At 41.2% G+C, this 18,401-nt stretch overlaps 1 protein-coding gene across 4 annotated transcripts in view; it reads left to right on the top strand.

The window, feature by feature from the left end:
• The first annotated feature begins 4,622 nt into the window (after nucleotides 1-4,622).
• Nucleotides 4,623-18,401, top strand: part of SLC25A13 (solute carrier family 25 member 13) — a 102,126-nt gene continuing 88,347 nt past the window's right edge. The window contains exons 1-3 of one of the 4 annotated variants that reach the window (XM_085050767.1): nucleotides 4,741-4,767; nucleotides 6,988-7,002; nucleotides 10,711-10,725. In XM_085050767.1, the coding sequence (XP_084906893.1) occupies nucleotides 4,756-4,767; nucleotides 6,988-7,002; nucleotides 10,711-10,725 (42 nt within the window). In that variant the 5' untranslated portion in view covers nucleotides 4,741-4,755. Of the gene's footprint in view, nucleotides 4,768-6,965; nucleotides 7,003-9,284; nucleotides 9,350-10,710; nucleotides 10,726-18,401 lie in introns of those variants that run through there. The other 3 variants (XM_085050768.1, XM_085050766.1, XM_085050769.1) reach the window with 3 other exon arrangements.

The following is an 18,401-nucleotide window of genomic DNA, read 5'->3' as shown; positions in this document are numbered from 1 at the left end:
TTCTCCTGGTAGACGTAATGCACACACTGGGAGATAGTGTCGCATTTTGAGATGGGAAAGCTGTGAAAATATACTACCATTTGTATGGATTTTTTAATTAATTATTCATACTTCTACATGCTACTTTTATATTCACTTTTCCTTGAACTATTTAAATGACCAGTTTGTTTTTTCACTGGCAAAAACACTGATAGACAATGAATTTTAAGCATGCACGTAAACGTACTTGAAAATCTTGTTTTAGGAAATGGAATAAGCTCACGTTTGGCTGACCTTCTCAAAAATCACAAAAACAAAAGGGTTTAAATTAAAAATATATATGTGACTTAAAAGAAAAACAGCAGAAAAGGAAATATTGACAATCATTAGACAATCTTAGAAAAAAACCCAGAAAAACAGCAAATATATTTGAGGAAATCGTGATCTGCAGTGAATATACTTCAAACAGAAGAACTGTGAATGATTCATTCAGAGTGAGTCATATTTTATTAGAGAAATTCTCAGGGTTAGGCCTACTGTGCAAGCAGAAATTCTTGGCTAAGAGTCACTAAAACTGATGTGCTAACTCACATCAGCCAAACATCCTTTATTAAGAACAAAACAAACCAAACAAAACAAAAAAAAACCCCACAGCAAGAACAAAAAACCCACATCAAGCCCTCGACCTAAGGAAGGGGATACTGCTTCACGCCTTTAGACTTCACTAAAGGTGAGAGGTCGATAGAGAGTTTTAAAAACAAGCTCTGCTCAGGAAAACCTTGTGCTCATTTCTTCTTAACATCCAGCTCTTTCCCACTAGGACTGAGGCCCCTTGTTTATTTTGACTATAAGCTATACTTGTAGGAAGATGTACTTGGTGCCAGTTTTGTGGTAAGTTAGCACACAAAATATCCATGTTGCTGAACATGTAACAGAGAAGAAGCCATCTGGAACCTGGTTCCTATGTTGTGAGGCAGAGAGCAGGGGTACTGAGGAAAACAGCTCAATAATTTGGATAGCAGCAGAGATCGTGACAGCTTTGGGTCAGTTTTTGCTTTATCTCAGCCTTTCACCACGGTAGTTAGTAATCCAGATCTGTCCAGATCTGATTTTTCCAGATCCAGTCCTCTCAGACCTCTCCAGATGCACTATGCACTCAGATTTTTCTAGATCCACAAAGATATTTTCTTGCCTTTAAGCTACATACTGCAATGCCTACATTTTGAGCACCTGTCTGCCCATGCAAAATCCAGAACATTGTAAGAGAAATCATAGAGACAGAGTAATGAAAGTAGTAATGGAAAGAGTAATGAATAAGATCCAAAATAAGCAGCACACTGAGCTCTGCCTTGCACTAGTCAGTAGATAAATGTTAATCCTTTATTAGTTGTTTAGCAAGTCTAAAAAATCATGAGCCCCAGGCTGTTGGTCCCTCTAGGGCAATCGTTAGCTCAGTGAAGATCACATGTGCCACTGAGATACAGTTGCCCTGCTATACAATACCCTAATAGTTAAAACATCAAGTAGTGAATCAGCTCTCATTCTCTCTTCTACATGCAAACAATGAAAGTAAAAGCCTAATTTTTCACCTCAAAAACTGTGTCCAGATACTTGGTTGTGGCTTCTTTTGGAAACAAGATATACCTCTTCCTGCAAAACCCAACCTTATTTGTACAAACTCAAGATCGCTCTATCAGAGGAGAGTACAAGAAGGAACTAATTCTAGATTGCTTCTCATTGTAGAAGGGAGCCCTGGAATCACTGTGTGCTCTGTTTTGTGAGTATTACATGTAAAATACAGAAAAAAACCACTGGCTGGGGAGACACAATATCCTAACTTCTCTAAATACTTGTATGCCTTGTAATGAAAACTGATCCACAACTTCACTCTCATCCTATCGCATTTTACCATATAAAAGAGTCATGTTTCTCTCCAGTCCAGCTGATCTCAGACTCTTCACAATGACATGTCTTCACTAGAAAGAATGAAAAATGTTCCTCCTCTCTTCCCCAGAGCAGTCTAAGGAGTTGTGGTTAAAACATACTGAAATGAGTATGACACATGGGCCTGAACTTAACCTCAGTCAACAGTGGACTTTGAAAACAAGTTGATTATGTGGCCAAGGCGAGTGATGTAATCCTCTACAGTCATATTGCTTGCTGTCTAAAACGTGAAAATGATTAGCCTTCACTGCCTTTCCTATGAAGATAAGGAACTTGGGCCTGTTATGTGCATGTTGGTCATGATCAGAAACATGTGAGGCCAAACTCAGGTTTTCTTGTAAGCAAGGCAGTGACCTTCCAAGGTCAGGACTAAGGCAGTACTGAAGGCATTCTCAGATCTTAAGGTGCCTGGAGCTCTTGAAGGATGGGAAAGGAAACAGATTTAGACTAGATAAAGGAAAGGACATTCTTTGCAGTGAGAGTGGTGAAACACTGCAACAGGTTACCCAGAGAGGTGGTAGATTCCCCATCCCTGGAAATATTCAAGATCAGGTGGTAGATGCCCCATCCAACCTGATCCAACCTGAATAAACTGAGTAAACTGGTCTGGTTGAAGACATCCCTATTCATTACAGAGGACTGGGAGTAGATGACCTTCAGAGATCCCTTCCAAACCAAACCATTCCATGATTCTATGATTCCATGTGTTAGAAGAGCTCAGGTACTCTTGCATTTAGGGAGCAACTGAATAAGGCTTCCCAGGGTCATCCTTTTTCACTCACCTCTCTAAATTTCACCACCAGTCAACTTGAAACATAAGCAGTTTTTTTCCTTGTGTTTTTCCTTGGCAATTGGCTCAAGACCATGTGGCAGTATAACATGAGAATTGAAGTAATTTTCTTAGCAGTCTTAAATGGAAAAAAATCCCATTGAAGCCTGTTTTCACAAAAATAAAACTCAATAGGACTGACTTTCAGCCTCACATCTAAATATCTTGACTTGTAAACATACACAGAATGTTGTATTTGTATTCTAAGACAATTGTTATGCTATTTTCTCTATGTAATTTTTCTGTTCTTAGTGGTATCATTAAAATAATCGAAGACTGTTTTCTATTGTTTATAAATGGACTGCTATTATCTATTCATTTATGACAAGGTGACAGTATTTACTTATCTAGTTTGCAGATAAACACTACATAGTCTGGTTTTTTGTGTTTATTTGAAAAAATGTCGTTGGAGGAAGGCTCCAAGTCTGCTTTGATCTAACTGCTGTTTTCTAGGTCAGGGAGATGCAGTGAGAAAGGTTGTGCTGTCTCACAGAACAGCTGAGCACATGCAGTGGGCACACAGATGTGGGGCAGGTAGAAAAGAAAGAGAATCCATCAAGTGGGAGATTTTTACAAGAAGCTGAGACTGGGAGACTGCTGAGAAGGGGTTATATATGTTGCTGGGCCTCACAGGTGAGGGAAGAAACTTCCAACGTACACAGGGAGACTGCATGATTTGCTGAAACACAGAAAGTAGTTAACTCACTGGACTGAAAACATAAAATGATATGTTCTTCAAAGACTTATAGCAGGCAAGTAGAGATGTGCTTATGAATCCTTATAATTTTTCTACCTTGAAGATATATTTAGGAATCCTTATTGTTCCTCTACTGTCTCTAAGAAAACTACAAGCAGTTAAAGAGTTAATGGTTCTAGTTTATAATAAAATAGATGTCTCTGAGATCCTTTACCTTTTTAGTAACTTAACGAAACTCAGTGTAAGGGAAAGTGATGAAATATCCACCTCAAAGCTATGACTAACTCAGTATGTCATTATTAACTCGCAAACTTGCCCTAGAGCTGTTCTTATAAGCAACCTTTTAGTTACACACACGTGGCAAGCTCCCTGCCACTTCCACCAACCCTAGTCTATCCTAAAATCCCCCAGAAGCCCCAAGTCCAGCCAGAGCAGGCACGGGCAGCCTGGCGATAGTCCTGGAGGCAGCCACAGGCCCACATCCCGAATGGTGCGCTGCCCAACGTGCCCGGGCAGGCTGTCCTGGGCAGTCTGCAAACCGCCCGCGAGGCTCAGCGTGCCACACTTGCGCTCATCCTGGGCACAGCCCTGGCCTGCAGCGGGGCTGCTTGTGTGTCACCTTCGTGCTGACTTAGGAACTAGAACACTGACAAAATTTGGTTGATGGCATAGCTCGTTCTTGGGACATCCCAGAACGATGCCCGGGGATGCAGCAACTGGATGAAACATCCCTCGAACAGCAGTCTGTCTTGAGGGAAAGCTGGGCAGGGGAGCAGGGTTTGAGGTGAAGCTGTTGGCATCCTTCCGCTGCTTGCCCCGGTATCCTCCGAACACGCCGAGGGCATTCCCCGGGGTCAGCAGCACGAGTCACCAACTGGCGACACGGTCACCGTGTCCAGCGGGCGGAGGGGCTGCAGGGCCCCCAAGAGCTTCGAGTCCCCCTGCGCCCGCTGGGCCACCAGCCGTAACCGCGGAGGGACCCGCAGGGCAATCGGGCCCTTCACAGGGATGAGGCGGTGCTCGCCCCAAAAGGCCGCCGTTCCGCCGGTACCCGAGGCCGCATCTCCCGGCGCCTCGGCCGGCGCGCAGCGTGGAGCCCGCGGGGCAGCTCCGGACTGTGCCGGGCGATCACGGGGCCGCGGCGGGGCCGGGCGGGGGCGGCGCCCCGTCCTTGCCTGTGAGAGCGAGCGGTGACGGCCGGCGCTGGCGGGCTGGTGCGCAGGCGGGGAAGCTGCGTGCCGCGGTCGGAAGGGAGGGGAGCGGAGGAAGGGAAGGGACGGGAAGGGGTGGCCGCGCCGGGCACAGCATGGCTGCCAAGGTAAGGCACCGCCGCCGGCGGGCGGGCGGGCAGGCGGCGGGCGGCGGCGGGAAAGGGGCCGCGGCGGGGCGGTTGCCGGGCTTGACCTCGGGCCTGTCCTTGACGAAACCCGGCCGTGGCGCTTCCTCCTCCTCCTCCTCGCGGCTCGGCGGCCGCTCGCAGCCGGCCCCGGGGGAGCGGGGGTGGGCAGCGGGCGGCCTCCCTCCCGGCGGGGCTGGGTGCCGGCGCGGCGAGGATCCGCACCTGCCCGCGCCGGGAGCAGCGGGCCTGCGCTCCGCTTGCCGTGCATCATCGGCGTGAATGACGCTGCGCGGCGCCTCCCGCCGCCGGTCCCGCCGTGTCCGTGCCGGTGCCGGTGTCGGTGCCGGTGCCGGTGTCGGTGTCGCTGTCCCCGGCGCGGCCCCGCACTGCCCTGCCTGGCACCCTTGCCCCGGCCCGGCCGAGGCTCCGCCGAGCGCAGTGGGGCCCAGTGGTGCCTCAGTGGGAGCCCCGCCGTGCACCTACTTAATGTACAGATGCATAAAAATACATGTACGCACATATGGTACATGCGGACACACATGTTTGTTTGGACGAGAGGATGCAGCGGGTTCTTGGTGGCTAGCGGGTCCCAGAGTGGGCACAGATGTTGGCCCTGTCCTGCTTGCAGGCCTTAGCACAATAGTCCCTTTTCACTTTTTCTCCCTTTTTCTCCATGTACCTATTTTTACCTTCTGTTTTCACATTGGGTTATCATTTCCAACCATTTTCATTTCTCAATGCTCTCCTGTCAAGTTGATACCCGCTATTTATGCTTTTTTGCTGATCAGAAATATAAATAAATTGAAATAGTTTTTTTAGTCACCTAATAATACACTCTCATCCCAGAAAAAAAAAAATTAGCCATTGGCTATCTCAAGGCCATATCTAATGGCAGATAGAATTATATGTAGTGTTGGTGTTTCAAAACTTACTACTTTCATTAGGTGTCATATTTCAATACTCAGACTTTAAAAAGAAATTATTCCATATCCTTCTTCTGTTGAAGTCAGTGGTGAAAATGACATTGAGGAAACATCAGAAAACAAAGCTTCCCCAAACAACGCAAAGCATCACATGGCTCAGTGTGGCCTCAGTTGTGTGCTCCTTTATTTCAGCTACTTCATGACAGAGCTGCTTTGGTCAGCACCTTTCTCAGTAACAACTTCGGTTATCTGACCTGCATGCCGTTTTAATGGATTGAGCAATATTTGATTCCTCATTGCTAGTGTATATGAAACAATCATTCCTACATCTGGTGTTCACTATTTGTGAATCTCAGCTGCCTTATCTAGCCTTTTAAAAATTTTTTGAATGCCCGCTGGTCCATAACACACAACGTATCAGTTACATTTTACCAAACTATTGGTGTTCAAAGACTTAAAATCTTCCATTCACAGAATTCTTGAACCTTTTACTTATTTTCTCTTCTTCGAGCAGTGGTTTGTAATCTACAGTACATTTGAGCCTATACTAGTCATATACTTAAAAAATACTGTATCTGTAGTTAGTGTTTGTCTAATAGGTGTGCTCCATGCTACACATTTGCATGGTGTCCTTTTTCGTTTAGCTAGATTTATTACACAGTTCAGATCCCCAAAATCTACACAAGCATGTGTTGGAAAGGCTCAGCACTTTATGAGATGCTTAACTGAATATTGTACATTTTGGCCTACATCAGGCTTGGCAGAGAGATACCCCATAAAAAGAATAATGGCTTAATCCTCATGTCATAAACATTCTTGGTGCATTGCAAAGCAGAGATACAGCACTTTGTACCCCATCTTGTACAGTCCTCACATAGCTTCCGAAGAAGGCTTCTGGTCATAAGTGTAAATGTGTTCTGAGACACTTATGTTAAAAAACCAGACAAACAAACTAGAACTGTGAGCAGCTAGAATGGATTAATTATTACATTACCTTCAAGGTGGTTTTTGTCTTCTTCAGTTGAAGCAGTTAATGTTAAACACAGTTTAACGAATTTCTATTTTTATTGAGGTCAGTAGCAAAATGTGAGTAGCATTTTGTACTTTGAGGGTAACATATGAGCTGAAGTTCTGCAAGCACACATATGAATAACTTTGCCACGGAAAGATCTTCTGGGCCTGAAGTTATTCGCATGTGCTTGCAGGCACGGGCCTTGATTTGTGTTCTAACTTCCTCACTGATGCATCTCAGTAATGTTTGCCTTTTTCACCTCAGCCAAACAATGGACTGGTGAGTTAAATGCTTTTTCTAAAATTTCTTGAGTACTTTCTCCTTGCCAGTATCCTGCATGACCGCTTCCTTTAATTTTTTAATTATACCCTTTTAGGCATATTAGTCTTTGGGATTGAATGTAATTGGTCTTTGCTTGCAAGATTTCAAATGTTGACATTTTAAGTAGACTCTAGGAATTCAGTCTGTCAAAAGGAAACCCAAATGGGATACTGTTAAGGCTCCATAGTTAAGCACTCAGGTATCAAGAAATGGGCACTACAACCCCCTTTAATTTCCTTCGTTGTAAATAGCTCAATGTTTGCAACTTATACAACATTTTAAACAATATATATTGCACATCAGTGTCTTTTCTTAAACTTTGAAAACATTTTCTGAAACTCTTTTGGGAAAACACCACTGTAAATTATATTCATACAAATTGCCAGTGAAAAACAGGTGCAATTTTTAAGTAGATTTTTACCCATTGATAACTAAATTACCAACCTGGGTACTGGCTTCTTTTTCTGCACTGTGTGGAAAAAGAGGCTATGTGGAATGTCTTCATGGTAATGCACGTACAAAACACTAGTATTTTACACAGTGTGTCCTGCTTATTTCTTCATTTTGAGTGTTTAACAATGCAATCACAATGTTGTTTTTCTGCCCTTTAGTCAGATAGTTCTAAAGAGAATTTACATAGCCTAGCTAATGCTGCTTGCCATTCACCTGGTGTGTATTTTACAGCAAAATTAAATGTTTGTGTTGAGTGAATGTCAGTTACCCTTGATCCCTATTCTGCTACTCAGTTCTGGGCATAGTTGTTGTCTCATGCATGTGCAAAGTGTGATTTGCTGTCTTTTTAAAGTCCTACTGCTTGGTAAAATACAAACATATTTTCAGTGGGAGGTTCTAAGGTATGTCTCAATGCGACTTCTTTCTGTAGTTGATTTTGCCTTTGCTACTGTGCTACTTTGTCTGTTCAACTTAAGGTCAGAAACTGATATTTATAATGGGAGCTAGTATATGTAATATTTTCAAACTTTATATTTCATAACCACAAAGCTCCATTCAAAACAGTTAAAAATTGCATTAATGAAAATTCCAAGCTCAAATAATTTTGGTAGATAAATCAAAGCCCAGAAAACTGTAAAAACAGTGGGCATAGCATGGAACCACTTGAATTAAACTTTATTTCTGCTATGGATAGCATGTGAATAAACTTCAATAACTGCATAATAATGATACAGGAATTGATTTTTAAATGTTGTGGAAATCTCTGTTTCTAATATAATTGGTTTTTTGTGCGCCATATGTGAACTTTTATCCATTGGGCCCATACTGGTTGCCGGTTCTACCCAGAATGTATAAATTATTTTTAAATTATTGTCTTATGAACAAAGTGACCACAAATATTGCATGCTAAAAAAGGTAGTTGTAAAATGACTGTTCAACTGAAGGCATGAACCGTACATCAGTACCTGATGGGACTGCTTGCATGCTTAATTTTAAGTGCATGTGTTTTTCAAAGAACAAATGCCTGACTGTCAGAAATACATCAATAATATAGCAGAAGGAGATTTGTTGCTGACTTATATGACAATATTTGGGATAGTTCTAATGCAAGGTAAAGAAAATTTGTTATGCAGTTTTCATGTATTTAACATTTTTTCTTAATTCTCCTTTCTCTTGTGTTTTTCTGAAACTGTTTATTGTGGAAGCTGTATCAATGGAGTTAAATTTTGTTTCTGGTTACTGCCACATTTACCTTTAAAATCCTAAACCTTGTCATATCAAAGGTAGTTAGTCCCCAGTCACAGGCTCCTTGTATATCTTGGAGTTACTGTTGTCAGACATTTCACACTGAACATACCAGTCCCGCAAGATGCATCATCTTAGCTGCGTCAATTGGAGATTTGTGAGGGATTGATGCCATTGGCCCTGACTCTACAAACCTCTCTGTCTGCGGAAGCAATCCAGTGTGTGCCTTGGATGATGTGAATTAGTGAGGTTTGGGTAAGCAGTGGTTGAAATGCAGGCACCATGGCAATGCAATTCTAAATAAACGTGATTGCAAACAATGCCAAAACTATTGGATGCTGGTACAACCATGCCACTTTGATTAATTTGCTGCCATGCACACCCAGTGTGTCCCTTTGTACATCATACAGCTTCATTGTGCTTCTTTGTTCAGTCCCTTCTGTGCTTCTCTCTCCTATGCTAGCAGTAGTGTGGGGTGTGCCTGGGAACAGATTGAATTCACTCTTCTTGCCCTCAATAGTGCCATTCTTCCCTTCCTCCAGCAAAATGGAAGAGAAGAATTGCATTGCATTGGACATGGATTTGTTGGGCCCTCAGAAAAGAAGAGGTGAGGGATTCTGGCATCATGATGGGCTACTGTGTCCATGAAAGGAGTGGAGTCCATTGTGGACAGGCTCCAGCCACTCAGATCAGTTTTGGAGAGGAAAGTGGTTGGTGAGTAAGGAGAGAGCAATCTGTTTCCCTGAAGCACCACGGAGTTTATGTACTGTAGATTTAATCATGTCACGGCACTTAATGGTAGCATGGTAGTTTTTTTGGATACGATAGAAGTGTGTAATACCCATGTGGAAAGTCTTGTTGCTAGTCTGTACAGGTCCAGCAGTGCCTGCTGATGCGTAGTTGTATTTTGGATCTGTGCAGAAATATGTAAATTCTTAAACACTGTGTGTACCATAAGACTCTTCTTTCCACTTTCCCCTCAGAAAAAACATGTATTTATGCTGCTGATGACTTATTACTGCATCTTGATTTCTTAAGAGAGCAGAATTTGCCTGATAGAGGGACATTGAATTTGTATGAGTGCTGATAACTTCAGACCTTTTCCAAGTACAAAGTAGCATGAATGATGATGGCAACTGACTCAGAGGAGAAGCTGAGTAATTTACTCCACTGTCCTGCCTGTCATAGTTTATGTGTTTAGTTTAATTTGGTTTCTTTTACTGCATAAATCTTTGCTTGTGATGTTTATCCTCAGGAGGATTTTTTCAGTCTCACAAAGCTCACAGCTTGTTACAGGGCCCACTGGCAAGAATAATCCCAGGAAAGACACTCACGGAGCAACTCTGCTGTGGACAAAGTCCATTCAGCTCTGTTCTGCAGTGGATGCTGAGTTGTCCTGAAAAGCTTTATTACACTGGGGTTTTTGTCTTTGCTTGAGTTTACTTGTGTCTTTGTATTACTATTTCCTCTCTGACCCACCTTTCTTCGTCAGAGCGGGGTGGGGGCAAGAGGAGGTGGTGAAAGAGGTTGCTTTATGTTGCTATGTTAGATACTGATGGCATCACATGTTGCAACTGCCAGTGGTTTTGGCAAGTTTTTGAGACTTGCTCCTTTCCATTATGGTGTCCCTGTAAGAGGAATTGCAGGGTGACTTTGCTTCATGTATAGCCTAGGAGAGTGCTACTGGACCCAGCAGTTATGTGTACATCTTCTCTATTGTGATGCCTGCTGGAAAAGTATTTAAAGTTACCTAGATTTTATCACATCAGGCAATAATCTTATCTTTCTATGCAGCTTTGTGTCCCAGGAGGTTAGAGGAGCTCTTCCAAGTGTGCCTCAAACCCCTCGTTAAAGGCACTCCTCTTGGAGCTGTAATGTAGACAAGCTTACAGCCCTGAATGATTGCAATGTGTCTTCTGACCACCTTGTTTAGGCCAATATCTATTTTATTTGTCTATGTTGTCCAAGGAGTATGACAAGGAGGTATGTGATACTGTATTTCCTGGAAGATGGCATGAATGTGTGGCTGAATTTTAGCTTCATTTTTGCTTTTGATCTATGGAATTGCCTCTGCTTTGGCTGTAGAATGCTTTCCCATACTGAATAGAGCTTGTGTTTGGCAGCTGTATGGTGCCAAACCTAAACTTGCATAAGGCCTCTAGGCACTACTTGACTCTGCTAATCATGCTGTTTCACTTTAGCTGCAACATAATCTTCATAAACAGAGCAACTGATGTTTTATGGTGCTAGATAACTATGGCTAGTAAAATGTAAGGTTGCATATTTTCTGGTGCATTTTCTGTCTGAAAAATATCTGTATCTCAGTCATTTGCAGAGAGACAAAGAGGTCCTTATAAAAATACTCTATATTCAATTGCTTTGGAATAAAGCAATTTCAGCTGAGGCTGTGTTAAAACACTTAAAAGAACACTGTAAATGCATTTTTCATAAGTTTTTAAAATAATGTCATGCTATTTACAAGATCTTAGAAACATGCAATTGCAATTATATTCTTTACCAAAAATGTTACTTGACCTGAACAAAATCCAGTGTGTTAAAGGATGAAATTGCTCATAAGGAATGGGTTGTTGGCATTTTTCTTTTTCTCTGAAGATGAAAGAAAAGAAACATTTGAGAGAGAGAGAGTGGCAAAGTGAATGCATGTACACCAAACTATGTGCATTTACAGAAGAAACAGAAGAAATACAGCTTGTTGCAGAACTAATCACATTTCTCTTGTTGGATACATGTTAGGTCCCTGACATCAGCTGCTGGATTAATATATTTATGATGTCCTGCATGCCATGGCAGCCTGCAAGAAGTGTTTTAATGCTAAGTAAGGTCATTTTTTAGGTCTCCTTGGAGATCTGCCTTACACTCTGGCCATGTGAAAGCCAGTTTAGGCAAAGATGATTTTTTGGTGTTCTTTAGATTAATATCTCCATGCCTAACTTTTTTACCTAGTTGACTTTGGAATTAGGAAACCTACTAGTGGTGTCAGGAATCAGTACCAAAACAGCCAGTGTGCTTGACTAAGGCAGCCAGTGGGAAGTAAAAGGACAGGGATGAGGAAAAGTCCTAGGGGGATCTATAAACAGGAAAGTTTGCACCTCTTTTTCAGGCAGGACCACTGTGTAGTTATAATGCAACACAAGGACTGGGGGCAAGAGAAGTGGGCCAGAACCTCATTCAGTTTCAATCAATCAGGGTACCCAGCTGGGGGCAGGGAGATTTGGATTCTCTGTTGCCAGCTGTGTTGATGCATTTTGCATGAACGATGCCTCTAGCTGCAACAGTTTTGGAGCATTGCTGTGCCTGGTGCTCACTGCCAATGTACAGTAGACATGTTGCATGTGTGGTTGCTGGTTGCTGGGTGCCTGGTCAGCGTGTCTGAAATGTCTCTACATGTTCAAATCAGGGCTGTGGCAGTTTGGATGTGCACCTTGGTGAAACTTCTAGAATCCTAAAAACCTTAAATCGCATGTGACTTTCTGCTTGTAGATGGACTGGTTTTTGCATCATGCTGTGACTGAGGTAGTGGAGCGTGCTGATGGATCTGACCCTCAGAGGCCGAGCAAAGTGGAGTTTGCAAATACAGAAACACACATTTTATTTGTAGAGAGTGCACTGAGATGGGCAGACTTGTGCCCACATAGCCAAACCTTTTCAAAATACTTTAAAAATTTTAGTATCATCACTACTTCCATAGCTTTAGGAGCTTACTGGTTCTTTTTTGAAAGCCAAGGCTAGGTTAGACGACATCTCTGGGAATGGTTCTTTACCTTCCTGGTGCTGGGCTGATTGTTTTTCTGCTCTGATACCAGGGCTGAACTTGCTGCAACTGTTCCGGTGGTTGGTTTGGTATGAAGAGGTACCTGTTTGTTTCCTGAACTGCCAGGGCACTGCAGTTTTTAAAAGCTGGCAGCAGCCATGAAGTTGTGACTCCATTAAATAACCATTCAGTGGCAATAGTAGGATAGTGTAATGGTGCTGGGATGCATTGGAGTGGATAACTGACTTGGCAAAAAGTGACACAGTTTTTTTTTTTTCTTTTTTAGGATATATAAATTGGTTTTGTTTGCATCAGATCAGATCAGTTCCTTAATACAGTTCACAGCAAAGCAGCTTAAAGAGTTATATGGATTGCACTGAGCACAGAAATACCTTAAGCTGGAAACCAGCGAAGGGTTGTTTAGTGTGACTACCATAGGACTATTGATTGCCATGCATTTATAGATACATTTGCATTTTCTACTGATCAGCAGAGAAATGAGAAGGCAGTGTTTTTTACTTCTGGTAAGTTGTCAGCCATGGTTCATGCTGGGATAGCCATAGAGGTTGTAGGGATTTTTCCCTAAAGGTAGGAGGTATGGTGCAAGAATGTAGCCATGGGGATGTAACTGTAATACTGCATAGGCAAAATTGTGAGATTGTCATAGAACTCATTGGTCAACTAATTACCCACTATTATTAAATAACTGGCAGTTATTTACATGCCAGTGGGCAACAATTTAAATTGAAGGAAGGAAAGTAAAAAACACCAAGAAAGCTCTGTTGTAGTTTTTCTTTTAAATATTTATACTCAGCTCTTTAAAAGTATTTTGTCCCATTTTCTCTATATAGCCTAATACCTGGACTGATAGGAACATTCTTAAAAGGAGTTTTCTAAGGAAGCAGAAGTAAAAAATCAGATTGCTCCTGCAAATGGTTTCTACTGTTGTGTTTTTGTTTTTTAAAAGATGTGTCTCTGATTGGCTTATTTATGTATTCAGATGTGACCTGACTGCTGTAGAAGGAGTAACTGCCACTTGCTTTAGGCAAGTTTATAGTGGTTTTTGCCTTGATTAGCCTAGCTGGTCCCTACGTGTTTTTCTGACAGTGCTGATCAGCCTTAGCTCACCACCACACAGAGAAGATGACTGCAGCTTTAGTCTGTAGAAGCCAGGCAGCTGGTGAAATTCTAACTCTGAGAAATGAAATCCTAACTCTCCAGAAATTTGGGAGATTAAAGGTGGATGACCGTAGTGCTGAAGATGAAGGAGCCTTGAGTGCCATGGAATAATCTGTGTTTTTTTCCTTTGATTGGTAGTTTTTAAATGATTGATACACATGTGAGTTGTTAAGCACTCTGTCATTTTATGAATTATCCATATTAAAATGTATGAAGGTCAAAATGAAAAATGTAGCTACAGAGAGGTTTCATGCATTTGTGGTTTAGGTTACTGTTGCCTTTATGACTTAAGATCTCCACATGCCCTTTGTCTTGCTCTCTCCTAGCCAGTCCATGTTAGCATCAATAACACTGGTTTATCCCGTCAGCAGAAGACCTGATCTCAGAGGCTCCAGAGCTGGAGGGAGGGTACTCTGGGAACAGACACCTGAGACCTTTTATAGGATTTGTCTATGTGTTGTGGGGGTTTTTTTTGGTTTTGTGGGGTTTTTTTGTGTGTTTGTTTGGTTTTTTTTGGTTTTTTTGTTGGTTGGGTTTTTTTTTTTGTTTCGTTTTGTTGTTTTTTGGGTTTTTTTTAAACCTGCTTATATTTGGAAAACTTTTGCAATTAAGTTTATTGTAATAAACAGTACTACTGCAACTTGTGATTGTTTTAGTTATTCTAAAATATATTCCATTCTTAAATGACAAATTTTCTTTACTCTGCACATCTGCTGTCATGTCTCCGTAGTCTTTTCACATTTTTGGCATTCATACTGCTCATATTTTAGGTGGCTGTGATTGCAATGAATAGGACAGGTAACCTCTCTTGAAACTGTTAATTCTTGCTCCACAAACTATCCTTATGACAGGTGAACACTTCCCAGCCGTATTAGTGCTGTTTGAATTATTACTGCTTATCTTTGATTAAAACCAGGTGCAAATAATGAAAAAAGATGTTAACACTGTATCTTACGACATACTACTAGATTAATAAAATTTGATGTAACGTGGAGAGAAACACAAACATCTATTTATTCAGACTTCTAAGATCACCATTTTGTGACGTGCAGTGCTTTGCAGAAAACAGATAAAAAATGTACTCCAGCACCTCTATTTGGTATCTGGGACAGGAATGTCTGACAGGAAAACAGACTGATCAGGGAGGCAAATAGTTAATGATATGTTGTAATTTGAAGAAAAATCCTTTATAAACGGAGCATTTTAAAGCTCATTAAATGCTTTTTGACCAGCATATATTATTTGCTAGAAGCTACCAGAATACAGAATTCACCTGCTAAGGTCCAAGGTTTGGTGAGCTGGCAATGATAGTCCTAGAGTTGTAGTTATCTTTAGAACTATTGTTAGATTATATTGAGATTAGCCACAAATTATATAGCTGGAACTTCATTGTGTCTTCTTTTCAAAACAGAAATATTGAAGAATAGTTTTACTTGAAGGGTATTAGCATTACACTTGAAGGGTGTAGTTTTTAAATTATTTTCCAGTCTTCAGGTCCCACTGTGAATCAATCCCATGTGAAGATAATATACCCTGTAACTCTTAAAGTCTAGGTTTGTTTTTTTTTAAATTCCATCAGTTTAAAAAATTCAGGGCTTTAAAAGGCTATTTTTGCAATTATGGGGACCTATCAGAAAAGTAATGCATGTGCTTTTTACAACTATGATTGTTATGGCCTTGATGATTAGGGTAATTGAAGAATTGCAACAAGTAAACTTAATTTCAAAGCTAGAATACAGGTGAAGATGTTATGTAGCTAGATCACCATAGGTGTTAGCCAACCTTATAAATACATAGAAGCAGATCTTGTTTTCCCTCCTCCTCCAGAAGAGCCTGAGGAGAGACCTGATCATGGTCTACAATTTCCTCGTGAGGTGAAAAGGAGGGGCAGGCACTGATCTATTTACTCTGGTGACCAGTGACAGGACCCAAGGGAATGGCCTGAAGTTGTGTCAGGGGACGTTTAGGTTGGATATTAGAAAAAGGTTCTTCACCCAGAGGTTGGTTGGGCTCTGGAACAGCCCTCCAGGGAAGTGGTCACAGCACCAAGACAGAGGTCAGGGAGTGTTTATACAATGCTCTTGGGCACTTGGTGTGATTCTTGGGAATGGTCCTGTGCAGGGCCAAGGGTTGGACTTGATGATCCTTGTGGGTCCCTTCCAACTCAGGTTATTTTGTGGTTCTGTAATTCAGATGTTTTTATGTAACTACTGTTCTGAAGTATTAAAACTATGGCTGTTGAGCTAAACAGCTGTCGAGCAAATCTAAAATACATCATTCTGGAGCAGTTGTGGAACTGCACAGGGAGGGAAGTGTGAGGGAATGTTTCTTATACAGTTGAACACATTTTTTAGACTGAAAACTTTAAGTAAAGGATGAGAACAGTGATCTGATGTATTTGAATTTCACTTGTCATTTCCCCAGTAGAGTTTATCAATTTGTGACACTGTTATCTTGTTGCCACTTCCTTTGTAATTGAAATTGATTTACTGGAATTCCGATTGTTATGTAAAATGCCATTGACCACAGATTTTTCCAGATCTATGCACTGTTTTGTATTTATCTTTCCACATTTTTCAGTTTCTGTAGATGAATACTGTCTGATCTTTATTCACTGAGTATTTAAAAATTTTTTTTCCTGGAGCCAAGCTTCATTTTTATCTGAGGAGGTAAGTTTAAACTTAACAGGAAATGGAAGGTTCAAAGAAGGTTCTTTGTCAGGTTGGAGTCTTTTTTTAGAGCTGGCTTTGAAGGAGAGGAGGAGAAAAAATAATTAGCACTTTCTGGGCTTTGTTTTTCATTCTGATGTTGTGTACAGGGAAAAATGCCAATAGATTTCAGAATATGGAAGGGCACACATTTTTCTACCTTCCTCCTGATGATGTTTGCATACTGCCTAAAAGTGCATTTTGTCATAGGGGAGGATGCTTTCACAAGGATGATCCTAAACCAAATGCCAATCATCCAGCTAGTAGGAGGAAGAAATTCTAATTGTCTTTATTTTTAAGTTGCTGTTTCTCATCCCAACTTCCCTGAATTCTCTCAGCCAGTAGAATCATCATTTTTATGGGGTTTTGGGTTTTTGCTTCAGCCAATGGATATTTAATTCTGGGAAGTTACCAAATGTGCCCACTTCATCAAAGTAAAGCAGTAAATTAGAGTAGTTTTAAAGGAATAAATTAGATCAAATTATTCAGTGTTGGAGTAGCTTGAGCGGCATCTGACTACATCTTTCATCAAAGGTTGATGGGTGTTAATCAAAATGCAGGTAACATCTCCAAAACATGAAAGGCCGTCAGCAGGATCCTGACACAAAGATTCTATGTCTGTGCATGCAACTCTGATGTAAAGGTCTGTGTTCAAATGTGTAGACACATGGTTTCCTGTACTGAGAAATAAAATGTCCTGTCTTAATGCCTCTTAGTAGTGTGTGTTTATGGTGTGGCTTTGCATTTTTTTGCAGGTCCTTTACACCAGATGTCCTCTACTTCTGCTTAGTCAAGTCTGGGGTCTGGTGTGTGCTGTTAGTGTGAGAGAGAGTCTAGAATGTTGCCCATATCAGTGGCAGGGCAGGAATCTTCTTACTTAAAGGACCTAATTGAAAGATGTGTTCTGCAATAGCAGTCAAGCATTATCATCTGTCCTTTGTTGTGCAACTTTCCTGTCACATCCATCCATTGCATGACCTGATATGTAGGTCTTATTTTAGGATGGAAGAGGTCTGAAAATTAGAATTACTGAATACAAACAGCAGACTGTTCATTACTGTTGTCATTTTTCTGTGCCTTGGAAATACAGTCTGTTTCCACTGTTCCCTGGATCCTTGGCTACTAAAACCTCTTGGTCACGTATTTTATTATTGTAGTTCTTTATCATGTTTGACAACTACTATTTGATGAAACATCACTGATTTAACAGATCTTTGACAGAAGAAACCTTTAAGTGAGGCACTGAGTATGAAAAGCCATTAGAAAAACACAGTATGTAAAAATACTGCGTCTGCCTGATTCCTGCTCTCAGCCCATTGTGCAGTCTGAATCTGACTAGAGAAATCTTCACGTGTTTAGGAGAAGAAATTTTTGAATAATTTCACATTTCCATTAAAATAGTTTTTGTCACTGACATCAAGTCAGCCTTCCTCCTTCCTGTCACTTCACCTGTCTAAGACTGCTTGCCATTGTGTGTCAGTCTAACTGGAAACTACTTTCTAAAGATCATGAATTAGTCCCATGTTGATGCTGTTCAAAAGGAAGAAAAACATGGCAACAACAAACTTTCTGCAATTGCTTTTACTCTGTTCACAGACCTAGATCAGTCACTTGCTCTGCATCTTTTCTTTCAAGACTGACTGGTGTGTAGCAGCAGGTTCACTCTTCTGCATTGTTGAACATTATACTACAGAAGTTTTGAGCTTCCCTCCGTAAAACTCATAATGACTGTAAAACTCTTCACATTTGCTTTTTGTTTTCCATTACATATACATTCAGTATTTCAGGTATGAGAATAGCCCAAACCAGAATACTTAATTCTCAAGTGTGCAAACATTCATGTCCTGTATAATTGAAGTAACACTTAGTAGTTCCTTATTTTGTGTGCCTTTGACAAGTTAAAGGTAATAAATCAGCTTTTTCCCTTTTTCTTTTGGATGTGTGGAGAGAAGGAAGTAAAGAGGGCACCAAACTTTTGAAAAAGATGGAAGTAGCTTAGC

Source organism: Lichenostomus cassidix, chromosome 2, assembly GCF_008360975.1.
Source record: "Lichenostomus cassidix isolate B80296 chromosome 2, HeHo_3.0, whole genome shotgun sequence".
In the NCBI taxonomy this organism is placed as follows: domain Eukaryota; kingdom Metazoa; phylum Chordata; class Aves; order Passeriformes; family Meliphagidae; genus Lichenostomus; species Lichenostomus cassidix.
The sequence above is the reverse complement of the archived record's forward strand: the minus strand, read 5'-3'. Positions and strand labels throughout refer to the sequence as shown.